This window comes from Scatophagus argus, chromosome 23 (assembly GCF_020382885.2).
Source record: "Scatophagus argus isolate fScaArg1 chromosome 23, fScaArg1.pri, whole genome shotgun sequence".
Classification (NCBI taxonomy): Eukaryota; Metazoa; Chordata; class Actinopteri; family Scatophagidae; genus Scatophagus; species Scatophagus argus.
In genome coordinates this window covers 11,872,606-11,889,612 of record NC_058515.1, presented here as the reverse complement: position 1 = coordinate 11,889,612, position 17,007 = coordinate 11,872,606, and the positions used below count along the sequence as shown (strand labels likewise).

The 17,007-nt window shown below is 42.9% G+C and overlaps 2 protein-coding genes across 4 annotated transcripts in view; one reads left to right on the top strand and one right to left on the bottom strand.

Annotated features, from left to right (window-relative positions):
• The window catches only part of rin1b (Ras and Rab interactor 1b), a 24,385-nt gene extending 13,879 nt beyond the window's left edge, over positions 1-10,506 (top strand). The window contains exons 6-12 of one of the 2 annotated variants that reach the window (XM_046379846.1): positions 18-190; positions 487-771; positions 1,167-1,710; positions 4,127-4,435; positions 5,008-5,139; positions 5,819-5,988; positions 8,506-10,506. In XM_046379846.1, the coding sequence (XP_046235802.1) occupies positions 18-190; positions 487-771; positions 1,167-1,710; positions 4,127-4,435; positions 5,008-5,139; positions 5,819-5,988; positions 8,506-8,829 (1,937 nt within the window). In that variant the 3' untranslated portion in view covers positions 8,830-10,506. Of the gene's footprint in view, positions 1-17; positions 200-486; positions 772-1,166; positions 1,711-4,126; positions 4,436-5,007; positions 5,140-5,818; positions 5,989-8,505 lie in introns of both variants that reach the window. The other variant, XM_046379845.1, reaches the window with a different exon arrangement.
• On the bottom strand, positions 9,654-17,007 carry zgc:101810 (uncharacterized protein LOC493612 homolog). Of its 2 annotated transcripts, none has more exons than XM_046379855.1 (10): positions 16,970-17,007; positions 15,225-15,335; positions 13,673-13,831; positions 13,383-13,512; positions 13,139-13,275; positions 12,853-13,002; positions 12,452-12,597; positions 12,179-12,311; positions 11,430-11,684; positions 9,654-11,182 (listed from the first exon to the last, which is right to left on the bottom strand). In XM_046379855.1, the coding sequence occupies exons 1-9, from the start codon at positions 16,994-16,996 to the stop codon at positions 11,514-11,516; spliced, it is 1,164 nt and encodes a 387-aa protein (XP_046235811.1). In that variant the 5' UTR covers positions 16,997-17,007; the 3' UTR covers positions 9,654-11,182; positions 11,430-11,513. The 2 variants fall into 2 exon arrangements, with proteins under 2 accessions (XP_046235811.1, XP_046235810.1); XM_046379854.1 differs by lacking the exon at positions 16,970-17,007 and adding an exon at positions 16,340-16,499.

The following is a 17,007-nucleotide window of genomic DNA, read 5'->3' as shown; positions in this document are numbered from 1 at the left end:
TCTGGCTCTATCGCTAGACTTCTGGAGTGCACCGAGTGCTTCAGAGATCCAGAACGGACCTGTGGGCCTGGTTGCGTCGACCAGCGGCAGCCAGGGTCAGACATCCGTGACCCTGGAACGATGTACCATGCTGAACCAGGGTAGACAAGGCAAAATCTGCTTCATCAACCCACTCTTCCTACAGCTAGAGGTTAGCAAGGTTAGTAGTGAAGGTTGTCTGCCTAATGTGCACTTTCTCTGAGACCATTTAAGGATTTCACTTTTGGTGATTTGGTGTTTTTTTTTTTTTTTTTTTTTTTATTTTATCTTAATTTAAATTTCACATGATCCTTTATAGGATCTAAGAGGATTATCAAGCAAAAATCAACAGTTTCTGTCAGGTTTTGTTAAGTGCTCTAAATCTGTCGTCCATTTTAAATGTAAACATTCAGAAAGCCACTGGCTCTCATCAGGCGAAGGACTGACTCCACTTTTTGGTTTCTACAGCAGCCACAACTCATAAACCACAGTGCCTCTAATAAACGGCACCGCTTTAAGCGCAGCATGCGACTCCGGCTTTCTGAGTCCTCCATGAATCTGTCCCTCGAGGGTGTTGGCTCCTACTCACCTTCCTCCTCAGAGGACCAGTCTGGCAGGTCAGAGAGGCTGGAGAAGGCTGGGACCAACCCACAGAGAAGAGTTCACCCCGGGGCAGGGGTCCTGAGGAGAACCCCCGCCGTATCACCAGGATCTGCAGATGAAGAGGACATGATACCTATCTATGTGCCACAAGTAATATGCATTAGCGCTTTTGTTTGTCTTTAAAACATTTGACTAGAAATATTATGAAGTTTAGGAAATCTTCTAATAGTCGTATTCAATTTTAAAATCATTTTAACAACCTCTCAAAATATGTATGCTTTCCTATTGTCTGAACCCAACTCATCTGTTAAGAAATTATTTAAAAGCCTGGCCCTTTTCACTGAGTCACTGGCTGATTGGTTCATGCATTCATTAATTTCTCTGTTCATTTTACTCAGTCTGTATTATTGGCCAGAAGGCTGATGCCATCATGATGGTTTTAGATAACTCCTTTCTGTTTAGTGTGTGTGATTCTTTCACTAATATTGCTTGCCTGCCCAACAATATATATATAATGTAAGGTTGTCACTTCTCTCCTGGTCCAGACATCTGCAAAGGCGGAGGAGAACCCACAGCCCCAACAGTCTGCACAAGCAGAGGAGCCAGGCATCGAGGTGGCGGTTCTGGCCCTGGAGAGCCACCCGGCTCCGTCCCTGGCTGAGCTTGACAGCAGCAGCTCCTTCAGCAGCATGGATGAGGACAATGACTCGGACTCAGATTCAGAGAGTGCTTCCCGAACCCAAACCCACATCTACCCACGCCCGCCGCTCGTGCGGTCTCGAGGCCGTGGTGGGCTGCACCGGATAAGCGAGGCGTTTGTGTGTTTCTTTGCTCCGGACAAGAGGCTGACGCGACTGGTGGAGGAGCTGTCCAGAGACAGGCGCTCCACCTTCGGGGGCATGGTTCAGGACTTCCTCCTGGCACAGAGAGAGGTGCTCAAATCGCTGGCTTCCTCTTCCTCACCACGTGTGACATCTGTGCAGCTCCTGCAGGGGCTGCGCCTCTTTCTGTCCCAGGCGAAGTGCTGCCTGATGGACAGCGGGGAGCTGGAACCGCCTATTGAAACTCTGGTTCCAGAGAAAGAAAAAGGTAAACAAACACAAAGCTGGAAAACGTGTCAGTGCACGATTTTACTCACATCCAACTGAAACACGTTATATTCAAACCATAGCGTTAACCACATCTTTCAGACCAGGCATACTTTAAACCTACACTGTACCTGCAGACCACATACATACATCATTATCTTTTTAACTTTAATTTTTAAAGCAGATTAATGACGCTCATTAATGTGAACTTCAGTGAGTCAGTTTCTTTTCAGCAGTTGTCACACCTGGGAGCTGCCAAGTATTACTGGTCTATCACTGTTGATCACTGAGTGTCTGCAGTAGAGAACAACATAAGTCGAGTTTTTTGTTTTTAACTTTTTTAATTTAATGGCAAAACAGAATAATACAGTTTCAGTCTTGAGCTGATTCCTGTCAGGAGGCAGGTTCAAAACCCCAAAAACTGGGCCAGGAAACATCTTTCAATAACACCTGTTACAAGTTATTCATTGAAATTAGCTGACTGTGCTGGACTACATTTTGAGCTTCTCAAGCTGAATTTCTTGTATGCATCCGTGACCTGTTCATCACATCACAACGAGGAGACGGTGAGTGCAGAGAGAGAGAGAAATATGGGAAAATAAAAACAGTCCCATTAGAAAAACACTGATTCAATAGAGCAGAGTGCCAGAGGACGCAGGTCTATGGAAACAGACAGCCTTTTCTGATAAATGGTAGGCTGCCCAGGCTCTAGTGAAAAGCACTGTCAACACAAAGTAGTTTGCGTGGGGGGGGTAGAGTCTCATTCACTAGAGCTCATATTGTCTCTTGTATTTAGAAAACAGCATTAGGAAAGCCCTGCCCGACGCGCCTGCACTCGCATCCATCACATTCAGTGTGATTCTTCTCATTACGGTACAGACATCGCAGGGCGTTACTTTGGAAGGATTCGAGTTAGATCTTTTGACACAGTCCAGTGCGTAGGTTTTTCTCTTTTTTTGACTCCATTGTGTGTGGCTGAGCGTGTGTGTGTGTGTGTGCTGCAGGTGTGTTTGTGTGTAAATGTGTGATGACGGATGGTTGCCTGGCAGTGCACAAGCTTCAGGGTGGTGGACGTGGTGATGGTGGTGGTGAGGGGTGGGTGGGTGCTCGGCCGCTGCCTTCCTTCCTCCCGTCCTTCCTTCCTGGGCTCTGATTCTGATTTACCTCGCATTGCGTCGGTGGGAGGCATTTGCATTTTTTTTTTCTCCCCCTCGTTTATCATAAAAAGATATCACAGTCCCACGCACACTTGAAGAGCAGCACGATTCAGGGGAAGGTGGGAGGGAGGGATAGAAATAGTCAGGATACTTTGAAAATGTAATCAGTTACGGATCTGTGAGTAAGAGTGTGAAAGAGTCGGCCTTTTTTCAGAGCTGACCAGTAACTTACAAGGCTGTAATCACAATACATGTAGTCTGTTGCTCTCCAGAGCTGGTAGAAGAGAGAGGGATGATGGGGAGGGGGTGAGGCAGAGAAACAGAGGATGGAGGGAGTGAATGATTAATCACGAGTGGGGGGGGGTGTAGGGAGGATTAGGCACATGAAGGAGGGAGAGGGGGATATTGATGATGAGTGGAAAACAGCGTGCACAGGAGAACTGTTACCTCAGTCAGGACTGCCCACTGATTGCAGGAAAATCACAAAGAGAGAGAGAGAGAGAAAGTGTGTGTGTGTGTGTTTCCACATGTGAGAGAGTGTGCGTTCGTGTGTGACTTGTACACGTGTGAGTTTGTACATGGCATATGACGGTTGTAAGCTAAAGAACAAAAAGCCCGTGTCGCAGACTGGCTACTGTGTTTGTGCTTTGTGTAGTTTGCCAACAAGTTCTGTGAGTAGTCACCGCGTCACAGAGCTTCCTATTTCGAGACGAGTCATGGATGAATTTTGTCGTCCCACTGCCTGATGTCAGCAGGACAACTGGCATGTGATCATTTAAATGGGAACTTGGGCTGCTAGCTAAACCACAATATTAATCAGGGCCCTGAGGTGGGTCCTTTATTATTATTAGAGTCAGTGTGAGACTTGGTTGGTTTTCATACTGAAATTCTCAGATTTTAAAAACTTTTTATTGACTTTGAATGAGGTGGAAAAATAAATCACAAGCTGATTCAATCCCATGTAGCAGCCCTGCAATAAATTTCACCTGTTGGGAGAGTTACTTGTAAGTTTTCCTGGGAGTAAAAAACACAGGATTTTGGATTTAAGGTTTATGTTGGTAGCAACTCCTGCAACATTTCTGCACATTGGCTTTTTACACCCTAATAATTCCAATGCCTTCTTGTGCCGGTGCTTATAAATATGTAAACACAGTCTGTGCTTGCTAATGATAACATAGCTACAACACAACAATTCTGTCTACAAAGAAAGACACCGGTTTGAGTTTCTTTAAAACCATGAACCCCTCTCTCTGTCCTCAGACCTGGCACTGGAGAGGTCCATGTTCTCCTGCGTGCTCAGGCCTCTGAGGTCCCAGCTTGACAAAGCTCTGGTCGAGCTGCACAATAAGGACGGCAGCACTCAGCGTCTCACCCAGAACCTGCTCCGTCTGAAGGGGGACGCCGCCATGGAGCGTCTCGGCGTGCGAACGGGTGTCCCCGACAGCCGCGAGGTGGAGAGGGTGAAGCAGAAGCTGGTCCTTATGCAGAGGACGCACTCGCCCATCGACAAGGTGCTGCTGCTGCTGCAAGTGTGCAAGTGCGTCCACAAGGCCATGGGGTCCTTACACGGTGAGACCAAATCCATTGTTATTCCAGTGAGATTAAAGGGTTTGAAACCCACACAATTTTCAAGTCAGATAAAATGCAGATATTTGGAAACATTTTATCTGCTGTAATATTTTTAGACATGCCGTGTTTCCTGCCTGAAAGCTTCCCTGTGAAAGGCTTAAATGTCAACAGTCTTTGCAGAGGCCAGTATCCTGTCACCTTCAAAAACTCTTCAGACTTCAGACATGCAGTAGACTGTGTGAGCTGTAGCACAACCTGTCTGCTTTTTATCCCAACCTGCTGCTGCTGGTGGCAGGAAATGAACTCATCATGCCAGTAAAGTTGAATCTTTACTAAGCTGACGAAGTCTAACTATACTAAGCTAAAATTAAGCTCTTGTGTGTCTGGGGGAAAAAACAGTTGATGATGCTATGGTTTGATGGCTTTTTTTACTGCCCATACAGAAACACAGTTTTACACGTTTCCTCATTTTTTCCTCTATATATTAATACAATATAAAAACAATTCAGTTCAAACTGTCAGCAACCCTAAAGGTTTACCCTCAAACTGCCCTCCTCTTATTTTCTTTCCAGGACAGGAAGTGAGCTGGGAAGACTTCCTGCCGTCGCTGTCTTATTTGATCGTGGAGTGTAACAGGCCTCACATCCTGATAGAGGTGGAGTACATGATGGAGCTGCTGGAGCCCTCCTGGCTCGGAGGAGAGGGTACGACCTTATCTCTTGATGACTTCAGTTTATGATTTTATGGCAGGGTGCTTGAACAAAAGGTGTGATGATTACATAAATTTATCCATTTATTTAGAGACTCAGAAGTTGATATACTGCCAGTAGCTCCATTATGCAATTAAGGCTGCAACTAATGATTGTTTTTCACATAAATCTGCCAGTTATTTTCTGGATTCACTGATTAATTATTTGTTATGCCTCACAAGTTCACAAAATCTAATTTGACAATTGCTTCTTCATCAAACAACAGCCAGAACCCCCCCCCCCCCCCCCCCACACACACACACACACACACACAAGCCTCCATATTTATATATATTCATATTCATAGAACACCAACAAAAACAATAAATATTGAAATATTGTCACTTGAGAAGCCACAACCAGTGATAAAGTAGTTGTTGGCTAAACTTTACATGTAAAATGTAAGCTTTTAATTTAGCTACTGCTACAACTTGTAGTACTAATCGAAGCAGCACTAGTAGTAGTAGTAGTAGTAGTAGTAGTAGTGGTCATTATCCACCATGTGCAGACTATCTGATGGCTTTTTATGTTGCTGTGACAAGCTAAGTAGTGTACGCCGCAAGCTTTAGTCTGAAGAATATCATCTTTCTTTCATCCTTTGTTTTGTTTGTTTGTTTGTTTGTTGTGTTTCCAGGTGGGTACTACCTGACCAGCGTGTATGCCAGCCTGTGTCTGATCCAGAGCCTGGACAGGGAGCAGCCGTTCTCAGGTTGCCTGACGCCGGAGGCCCAGGAGGCGCTGAAGGAGTGGAGCTGCAGGCGGAGCCGAGAGGCCCAGAGGCAAAAGGAGAACCAGCAGAGCCAGGTGGGTGCCAGATGTTTTGACTGTAGTAGTACAACACAGAAACGCTGGCAGCGTTACAGCATGTGTGGGTTTGTACAGCAATCCGCTCTATAGCTGTCACACGTAGTAGTCCTGTGTGAAGTGCTGATTGATGTGCAGACAATAGGAACTCCCACTTATTCGGCAGTGAAACAAATCCTATGGGATATTCCCCACTGTACCAGCTCAATGACATAATGCCAAAATTACTTTTAAGAACCTGGACTTTTTAGATGTTACAATTGCTGAAAATGTCTTTTTTGGAATTTGTGTGAGAAATATAGTCCCATGCTAAGAGATGCTGAGAGGGCGAGGGGTTCCCAAAGTACAGACTCCAACCCAAAATGGGCTTTGAGGTGGCCGAATGCCACAATACAACATCTGGTAACGTAACAGCAGGGGTTCCAAACTTTAATCCAGATGTTGCACGGATCATAACATATCTCAGACAGAGCTGGGACAAAGTCTTTCCAGTTACTTGGTCTAAGTTATTTGTTGTTGATTTGGATTTGACAGTTCAAAAAGTGCCACAAAGTGAGCTTCGTCACTTTGTTGCTGCTTTTTCTTAAAAAAACATTTTTAAAAAAGCTGATCGTGTCTGTGATTTGTGATTCGACCCTTTCGAGACGTCTGTGCAGACGAACTGCAGCAGTACTGTGTTTCCATTTCATGCATTGCTATACTTCTGCTCCACTGCATCTCAGAGGCAAACGCTGTACTTTGCACACCTGCCTGCCACTCTTCATATCCTGCTTCTAAACTCCAGCTTATCTCCTACTTAAAGAAGTTTTGAATTGACATCGGGGATCGTCAAACTGGCTCCGATGTGTCACGCTTCAAACTTGAACCTGATTTGTGTCTTTCAAAACGGCACAAAAGACACAATCGGCAACAAAAACAAGGCGATAATCCACCCAAACGGGTCACACTTTACATTAATTACACTGATGGTGATGCGGGCTGAGCAGCATCAGATTATGCTACATCTCTGACAGTGGCAGGTGGGGTAGAAGAAGGGACAGAGACCCTTATTTGATTCCACTCAGGTATTGCTGCCGATGTTGTTTGGGAGAGCTCAAATATTGTGGAGCTCACACAAAAGCAGAAGATTTTCAGGGGGACGTTAGGTCATCCATAAAAATTCAGACAGCACACCTGGATTTCCCTCCTTTGCGTGCAAACACGTTTCAAATTCATTTGAGGGGATTAGTTTTTAGACATTTTTAGAGGTAATCCCTTGATCTGAGGGCCGTCAGCTTACGATGGAAAATGCACTAATGCACACACACACACACACACACACACACTCACTTTTACCTACACTCTCCTGTTATCACTCTCTCGGCCCCAGATTGGTATAACGGTCCACCAGATGCCATGGAAAAAAGGCATTGTCATCCACAACGTTTCTGTCTTGTCACGTGGTGCCTCTCCTGGCTTCAAATAGCCGATCTAACTCACCCGGCAGCCAGATTTTCCACTGACACAGGCGGGGATCAGTGAGCCAAGTGCTATGAAGAAGTGGGCGGTCAGATAACATGAAATTTATTGAGCTGCATCTACCCATCGAAGCAGGCAAACACAATATGCACACGGACAGCGAGGAGCTCAGTGACTCTGTAAGTTTTGATGATGGCAGACCTGTTGATTGTAATTGCTGATGTGTGTTTTTCTTCTTTTTTTTATGAGCATGTTTTGCCACTTGGGCTTCTGTGTGTGCTGTGGGGTAGTTTTGTATACAGGTGGGATGAGTGGTGTGTGTGTGTGTGTGTGTGTGTGTGGCAGTAAAGGGGATTCTCACTGGTTTCTCAAGATTGGATGTTTGGTAAAGGGATAATGTTCAGCATGTTTTCAGTACGTGTGTATGTGTGTGTGTGTGTTTTAAAGAGTTGTGAGGGCGTCTGTAGGTGGTTGAATCTGTCATTATATAACAGCTTAGGTAAAGCACAATTGCTGGTGAGTGTTTGAAGAGTGGCAATTGTTGAGACAGACTCGTTAGTTGTGTGTTTGAACGCGTTTTGTTCTTTTGAAAATGTCAAAAAGATTTTCTGTTTGGATGAAAGTGCAGGAGGGAGGAAAACTTCACCAGAACACCAATGTGGAGCGAGCTTAGTGCGTTATATTTGATCAGATTGGACCTGGACCTCCTCTAGTGGATTAATGCTGAGAGTTTGTCAATGAAGCAGAGAAAAGAGCAGTTTCACAGAGATGATTTTCATATACGTCTCTCGGACCTGCTGGTTGTGTGTGTGTGGGAAGTAGCAGCTTTGTTTCAGAGAGAATTCCTTTTATGAGCATCACTTAGGCTCATTTATTGTTGTTGGGTTATCAGTGTGTTTGCACAGCTCTCACTCCTCCTCTGGCTCCATCTCTCTCTCTCCTCCCCCTCTTTTGCCCTCTCTCTATAAGCCTCTTGACCTCTGTTTTGCACGAATACAATATATATTCACTGTTTTTTTTCTCTCTCTACCTTTTCTCTCCCTCCCTCCCTCCCTCCAGAGGTGCGTTCGGATACTGTTCCAGGACGGGGAGCGGAGCGCCGTGAGGACGTTGCAGTGGAGAGCCGGGGAGACCAGCCAGGCCCTGGCGCAGCTGTGCGCCTCCACCTTCGGAGTGTCCGACCCGCAGCAATACACCCTGTACTGGCGCAGCGGCGGTGAGATGAGGGCCCTGCCGCCTCAGGCCCAGCCCCAGGACCTGGCCAGCCACAGCGAGGGAGGCCCCTCGCTCTCCTACCTGAGGACCGACCACGACTTCAGCAAGATGCGGCGGCTCACCAGAGGTGGCGCCGTGGACCTGAGCGAGTCAGTGTGTGAGGAGTGAGTGGGAGGAATTGAGGAAGGAGAAGCAGGAGGAGGAGGAGGAGGAGGAGGAGGAGGAGATGGATGGTTGCTCTCACTTTCTGTCCCTCTCTCCCTCTCTTGTTCTCTCTCCCTCTCTCTTTCTGTCTCTCTTTCCGGCGGTGTGTTGTGTCTGGACTCGTTGTGAAAAACTACAGTCCTTCTCCAGACTAGGAGCAGACCTTAAACGGTAAACTCTACCCTAAAAGGACCATCATGCAGAACAGAGCAGGACCAACATAGGGACTGTTGCCAAAAGTCGTACTATGTACCACTCAGTGTGGCTGCTGGTGTAAAGGAGTGTACTATTTGTGACATGGAAAATGTGTAATTAATGGATTTGGTTGTTATTTGAAACATGAACCCAGAGTTATACCATGAAGGGATTACATCATTTAAACGTGAGGAGGCTGAAATCCAAAGACAAATTCTGTGAGACTACTGTTGCCTGGAAACAAAATCACTTCCTGTACGCACACGAGAAGGCAAATTGTCCACCGTGATGATGTAACCCTTTCACAGTATAGTTCTGGGCAAAATCTAAAAGAAAACACTTTGTGGATGTTTTATTACTTCACTTTTACCTGTAAGAGTCTGCAGATCTTTGGATGGAACCACATTGTTAAAGGCTTTGGGGATGCAAACCTTTCTGTGGCCCCTGGAATACCAGTTTGATAAAAGAAAACAAGGTGAGATGTGTTATAGCCAAGACCAAACCTCAATACCAAAGTGACAAACAAAAAGATAAAGAGAGGCCATTTTGTGACACAATGGGTGTTTGCTTTGAAAGAAATCAGGTTTACAAGCTCGAGAGAAGCTTTAAATCAGCTCTTTATTTTTAGAGTCACCCACAGAGACAGTTTTTATTTTTGCTGTTTTTTGGAGAAAAGGCACAGACTCTCCTCCTTGCTCGCGTATTCTATTAAGTGTTTTTGGCAGGTGGAGTAATGAGCGAGTAGGAGGGAAGTGATAGAAAAGCATCAGCTCTCTGTTTTTAAAACCATGTGCGAATAAAAAAAAAACAAAAACAGCATCACATCAACACACTGGGACAACCTGCAACAGATTTACTGAATGACTTGCGAATGTATTAATTTTTTTTTTTTTTTTGCGTGTCAGACTTTAATCCCTTCACAATTCATTTCACATTTCTATTCACTGCTTTTCGGTTCTGCTGTTTCTCTTGGCCGTACTGCAAGATAACACCGCGTTACAACCTGGACTGAGAGGACAGTCTGACCAATAGACCAGGACCTCACGGTGACTGGTAGAATGTACAAGTCAAAGTCACCAGCCTCTGGTGACTCCTGCTGCAAGTCATCACTATCAACTGACTGTTCGACTCAGTGTCTTTATCAATTATCACCTTGTGTATTTAAAACTAACTTTTAATTGTTCAATTTGCTGGGTAGATATCAAACCTAAGTATGGATTTGCGACATGTCTGGAGTTTTTAAAGGAGGTTCACTTTGAGGACTATGATGTGTTTTGAACATTATTGCATGCTTTTTCATTTAACGTGAAGGTTCTGCGAATGTGGTATGTGTGTGCGTGAAGCATGTGTTCATTGTGAGAGCTCACTATTTCTTTTCAGTGTAAAAACACATTACTGTATTTTGTCAGGTAACTCAGTATCGCAATAAAAATTGCAATATCTGTTCACAATGTTCTTACATCCAGTTTTATGTTGTAGTGGGATTGTGGATGTGGAGATTTGAATTGTCTTAAACGGACTTGACCACTAGAGGGCAGCACATACCACCATCGTTTTATTCTGCAGCCTTTTAACTGCCAGTACTCTCTCATGTGTTTTATGCTGACGCCCCAACAGATTTGATATTTTATTTGAATAAGCATGTTTGACAAAAAATATTTTAAAGCGTCATAAAAAGATGACACTTTCAATCCTCCCACATTTCATGAATGGATGCAAAAAAAATCTTTGTAATCTTGTGAGAAATTACAATTAAATATAAAGCTACAACGTTCCATATTGTTTTAAACATTTACATTTTTTATTGTTCTTTTTTATTTATCCCTTCACATTTTCTTCATCAGTCACTTGGTGTTTTCCCGCACATGTTAACATAACTTTATCGTTGTTTCCAGTAGTCCTTTACAGAGTAACAGGATGTCTGGATTAAATATGGGCTTGGTATTTATGGCCACACAAATGTTAAAAATAAACTGTATCACCCCATAACCTTATGAACCTTTCATGACGTATCCATAAACTGTGACAGTTCAGTGTGTCCCAAACATATTTATACTTCCTCTAAATCCTCTCTTATGCCCACCACCTGCTCATTCATAAGCTTGAAGTGCTGCCCACCTTATAGCCAGGTAATGTAGAAGTAACAAACCGAGACTCAGACTGTACATGTACATGTGGTAGTGAGGAGGGGTTCTCATAATAATTTCGCTGTTACAAAACTTCACCTCAGCAGGGATTCAGGCTGCACCTGACAATTATTTGTCATTTTGATTAACCTAAAAAATTTTTTAGCAACAAATCAAGTAATGTGTTCTCAATAAAATGTCTTGAAATAGTGAAAGATGCCTGTTAATGTCCCAGTCCTAGCAGGAATGAAGGAGCGTCATGTGACAAGTTGATATACAAATCGAAAATACTTTGATGATGCCCATTTTCCTTTATCAGCTCAAATTTTATCGGATTCCACCTCCCAGTTTCTGCAGCACTCCCAGGCCTTTTTCCTCGTACTCCGCCCGGCTCAGCCAGAAGGAGTCCTTGTCTTTCATGATGTTGGCCAGCACTGCGCCGCCCAGGAACACCATGTGTTTGCGCCTGGGAGGGTCCTCGATGCGGATCTTAAACTTCTACACGGGTGAAGAAAAAGAAGGAGAGGAGAGGTCGTAAAACTCAGTGCTCGACATGTATGTGCTCCTTTTTATGCTTCCATAGACTGTCTCTGTCACTGCTGTTTCAAGAAATAACCAACAAGATGAATTTTTAAGGCACCATGAAAGCTAAGCGTGAATATCAACAGATTTATAGGAAACTCATCTACTGATGTAGCCTTTGTAATGTGGTTGAAAGCTCTGGATTTTTTTTTTTTTATCAGATTATTAATACAAAAATACTATGTGATGTGTATTAAAATAATGGAAAAAATGCATTATGTTAACAGTATTATGTTGTTGTTGTTACCTTAATGGATTATGACATTTATGTAAAGTTATTATCAGTGCTTGCATAACACTGCATTTAATATCCTGGTGCTGCTGTGTTTTAAAATACAGATTATCAATATTTTAAACCCACTGCCACACTCTCTGGTGAAGCAGAAATATTGTGGATATTGAGCTCTTACTGATAGTTTCTCAGTGTCCCCCTCCAGCACCCTCTCCAGGTAGAGCTGCTTGATCTCTCTTTCTAGTCTGGATGGAAGGCCGGGGTACATGGTGGTCCCTCCTGACAGAACAATGTGCTTATAGAAGTCTGCCCTGCACAGAAAAATACAGATGGTAGATGGAAAAATGATGTGTTTTGCTTGCCTACATCTCCTATGTTCGAGCTGGCCATGTTTTAGTTTAATGTTAATGCAGTAGCTGTAGGACATGAGTAAAGACAGCAGTGGGGAGACCTGAGGTCAATGTCTGCTGCTTGGATGGTGTTAAACAGCAGCTCAGCTACTCCTGCTCCCTCCACGTTGATGAGATGTGGCTGGAAGAGAGCTTCAGGGGCCCCAAACCTCTCTCCACCCACCTTCACCTGTCGGCCGTCAGGAAGCTGCAGAAGAGAAACAAACAGGTCAAGAACTGGTAGGTGGATTTTTCTTTCCTTTTTTTTACTTTTGGTGCCAGGCTAACTGTTCCTCTACTGTTTTCAGTCTTTATGCCAAGATACGCTGAATGGCTTTAGCTTCATATTTGCCACACACACAATCAGTCTGCTCATCTAACTCTCTACAAGAAAGCCAGTAAAAATGTTTTTTTCCAAAATCAGATCAAAACTGAAAAATCTTTTGTGGGACTCCAGTCATACTGTGTACGTTTCCACCAGGTAGGTGGTCTCTGTGGCCAGGTGCTGCTCCTGCTCAATGTTGTATCCCACGTAGCAGAGCTTCTCCTTCAACATGCGCACAGTCTCAAAGTCAGCCGAATGGTTGAAAGCATAACCACGGAGAAGCAGGAGCTGAAAACAAAAGGTGATTTGTTAAATTAGAGTCACTTTTAGAGTCACTCTTATGCATGTTTGTCAACAGATATTGGATGCTTTTGTCAATTTGACTCTGCATCCTCAGCCCTGCACTGAGTTTCTCCCAGCTCACCTTAATGAGGTAGCGTGTGATGTCACGCCCTGCGATGTCCAACCTGCGTGTGAGGTGGGGTAAAGAAAAGCCCTCATACACAGGACAGATGTGGGTGACACCGTCCCCTGAGTCGACAACCACACCGGTCAGCAAACCTGTAGATACGATTGATTCCCAAAAGAGTACTTTCAGTGAATGAAGTGAAAAGAATAAAGGATTTAATCCAGTTCATATTATTTTCCACTGACTTGTGTTGTCTTACCCTGAGCATACAGAGTGAGCACAGCCTGAATTGCCACATAAATGCCATGGAACTGATACTTCTCAAACATGACCTCTGTGATCTTCTCCCGGTTCTTTGTGGGGTTCATAGGTGGCTCAGTCAGCAGGACCTTCAAGAAGTAAAAATTAAAAACTATATATATAGTTAAATAGCACATTGATTTTATGTTAGAGAGCTTGATGTTGAATGGTTGATAGTATGGGGTTAGCAACAAAAACATTTAGGCAAAGACACTCATGCAGCTTGTCTCATGAGCAGCTTTGTTCTACCTTGCATTCTGATGGGTTGATGTTCAGACGGTCGGGACCAAAGGTGTAGTCCCACAGGTGGAGCATGTCATCCCAACAGCGCACCATGCCATTCTCCATGGGGTAGGACACCTCCAGCATGGAGCGACACTCACTGGCCTCGTCACCCACCATCAGGTCCTGGAAGGACAGAACAGGAGGGCTTCAGCCTCGGTGCAGGCCGACTTTAAAGGGGTAAGAGCTGACCTTTCTGTCAGGTGGATGTGAGTTTATCATTGTATAAATGCAGGATCAGCACTGGAAGCTGATGTTTTTTCTGCTTTGTTTGGTTTCTGATGGGTACAATAGATAAATAATAAAGATAAGATAAGATGTAAGATAAGATAAAAAATATACTGCCGATATATATATATGTAAGATACAACACATAGCAGAGTATGGCAAAAAACAAAATGAAACAGTATGAGGACTATCATTTCAATTCTGGTGCCAATACGAGGTCTTAATTTTGACACAGATACTCTTTACTGTATCATAGTTTGAGGAATGTACAAATCAATGTCACCTTACAATGACTATGTCAAAATACAGTAGTAAAAGTCTAAAAGTATCCTGATTAAATTAATAATATTAAATTTTATTTGATCAAAGAATAACCAGACAAAGAGTCTGACTAATAGATATTAGATATTCCGCAGAGAAAATTCACGTCAGTGCTTAAAAATGATTGAGGTCTCAACACAAAAAGGTGCATTTAATGAGAGAAGGACAGTTATCTTGGGAAGTATGCCTTTTGTGTATCAGTGACCATTGCCCTCCTGCTGTGCAGAATATCTGCATGCGGTTCAGTGAGGATTACACAGATAGAAGTCTGAGTGATCTACACAACCTCAGGTTACATGAGCATGAACACTTAACTGTGCCTCAGGAAGCTAACAGGTGTACAGCTCTAAGACACTTTGATTTGTAAGCTGGGAGGTAAGAAGCACCGGAGGAGAAAGGTAGGTCAGGTGTTTAATGAGCTGAACAAGTCTTACAATGTGTGTGTGTGTCTAGACTTATACCTGTGCTTTAAATAGAATACAGCTACATATAGACATTGGTGGAGTAAGGATTCAGATTATCAGAAAATTTACTTAATGTGTTATAAGTTAAAGTACTCCTTCTGTGGTAAAATGGAAAGTGTGAATGTTGTAAGTTTCATTTGTTGGGATCACAGAGTTATAGATATATGATTTTCACAGGACAGGAATGGCATGAAAAATTAGCATCCAAACAGTAACTAATAACTAAAGCTGTTAGACGAATGCAGTGGAGTGAAAAGCACAGCATTGTGTGGTGGACTAGAAGTGTAAATGTACTTAGTTACAATCCATCACTACATATAGATGCTGATTTTTTTAATGAGAGGCTGTAAGTTGATGACTCTGTTTCATCAGGATTTCCATCCATTTTATTATCCACTTGTTGCTGTTGTCATTTATGCACAATAGATTGGATGAGGAATGTTTAAAGAATCTCATGTTATGTTTTATTAGGTTAAATTTTCCATGATCACAACCAGTAACCTCACCTTTATCTCAAAGTTGCCCACTTTGTTGGTCGACCGTATGATAGGTCGACCCACCATGGCGGGGAAGATGTGGTCAGGGAAGTTCGATCCAGCAAAGCCGCACTTGACAAACTGCAAAGGGATGTGAAAATGAAACATGAACTTTTTCTTATGTGAGAGAAAATTAAGTTCTTGTTTTTTTGCATTTCGACTGGAACTGAAAGTTTATTTGCAAAGCCCTGTATCAGTGCTTCTGCACTAAGCATTTTGTATGGATAAATTCCATTCATAAATCAGTTCCATTCAGTTTAATCTGACACTAATCTCTATCCAGGAAACTGCCCCAGAGTGTATTATCATGATGCATTTACCAGATTGTCTCTTATTTATCAGACAATGCAGCTGCAATTTCATTAAATTTTTAAAGCATGTGGAATAATTCATTCACCAACCACTGAGAAATTAAATATGTTGTTAAATTGTTTTTAAATGGCTCACAATTCACTACAGGCTATCTGCTTCTTTGCCTGGCATGACTACACCTCAAACTGTAGCGTCTCAACTTGCCTCTGAGACCACAGACACATTCCTTAGCCTGCAGGGATGCAACACATTCCAAGCAGAAGCAAAAATAGGATGCAACCAGATTCTGACTGCAGGTACTGTTCACAAGTGACATTTGTCTTAACTGTAATGTCAGGTTATCAACATTTACCCGTCACAATACAGTACTGTTTTAATACCTCAAATCACTCTTCCTGCTTTTCGTCCAATTGTTGTTGAGCACAAAGCATCACAACCATTTATGGCTGTGTGTGCACATTAGAGGCAGAGTGACAAGCCCAGACAGATGTGGAATCAGGCTGCAGTATGCACATAGTTTCACACCCTTCAGATGTTAACCACGGCATGATCCAAGAAGCAAACCTAATCTTCTTAAAACAACCACTTTAAAACAGAACACAGATGTTTAATACATCTGGTGTAAGTTTGCATCAAAATCACTTGAAGATAACATTTTGCCTGCAAGTTAAAATATACTGGAGAAAAATAAAGACAACAACCAGTGAAGCTAATACATGGTTGGGCTACTTTATGACACAGTATAGTAGTCAAGTTTGGACCATTTGACTTACCCCTGTCCCATTGTCACAGACCACCACTTTTCTCCCACAACTGTCCATGATTAAACAGATACAAACAAGATACTCCCTCCTGTCAGAACAGGAGTCTGACTCACAAATAACTAATTCACATGAATTTGGCTACGACTGACAGGTAAGCAGAAGTCTTCTGGCTACTTCTCCAGGCGTGGGTGGGATTACTGAATATGAGAACGCCCATTTTCTGTGGCCAGGGCAGCCGGAGACACTATGCTTTTCTTTTTTTCTTTCAAGGGAAACAGGTAGTGTTCCTTAGAATGAGACATTTACAAAAACAATGTAAAGTTCTGACTGCTCATTCTGTAACAACAAAAAAAGAGTTTAAAACTTATGCTTAATCTTGCTGTCAATTTTGATTATTCAAAATGTATTTTATTACTGTGTATAGTCTTTGATGTTATGCAATTATAAAAACTAAACAAAATATTTAATCTTGCTGAGTCTATTTACTTATTTACTGTAATTAGGCTGTGTTAATTTATTAATTTCAATTTTATTATTTTAAATCATCTAGTTGTCCATGCACTTGTAGCCAATTAAAGTTTCTGTTTGGCTTTTAAATTGCTCCATTAAAACAGCAGGTGGCCATATAATAATACCAACCTCATCGCATTTCTGGTAGTCTTTCATTATAGATTTTA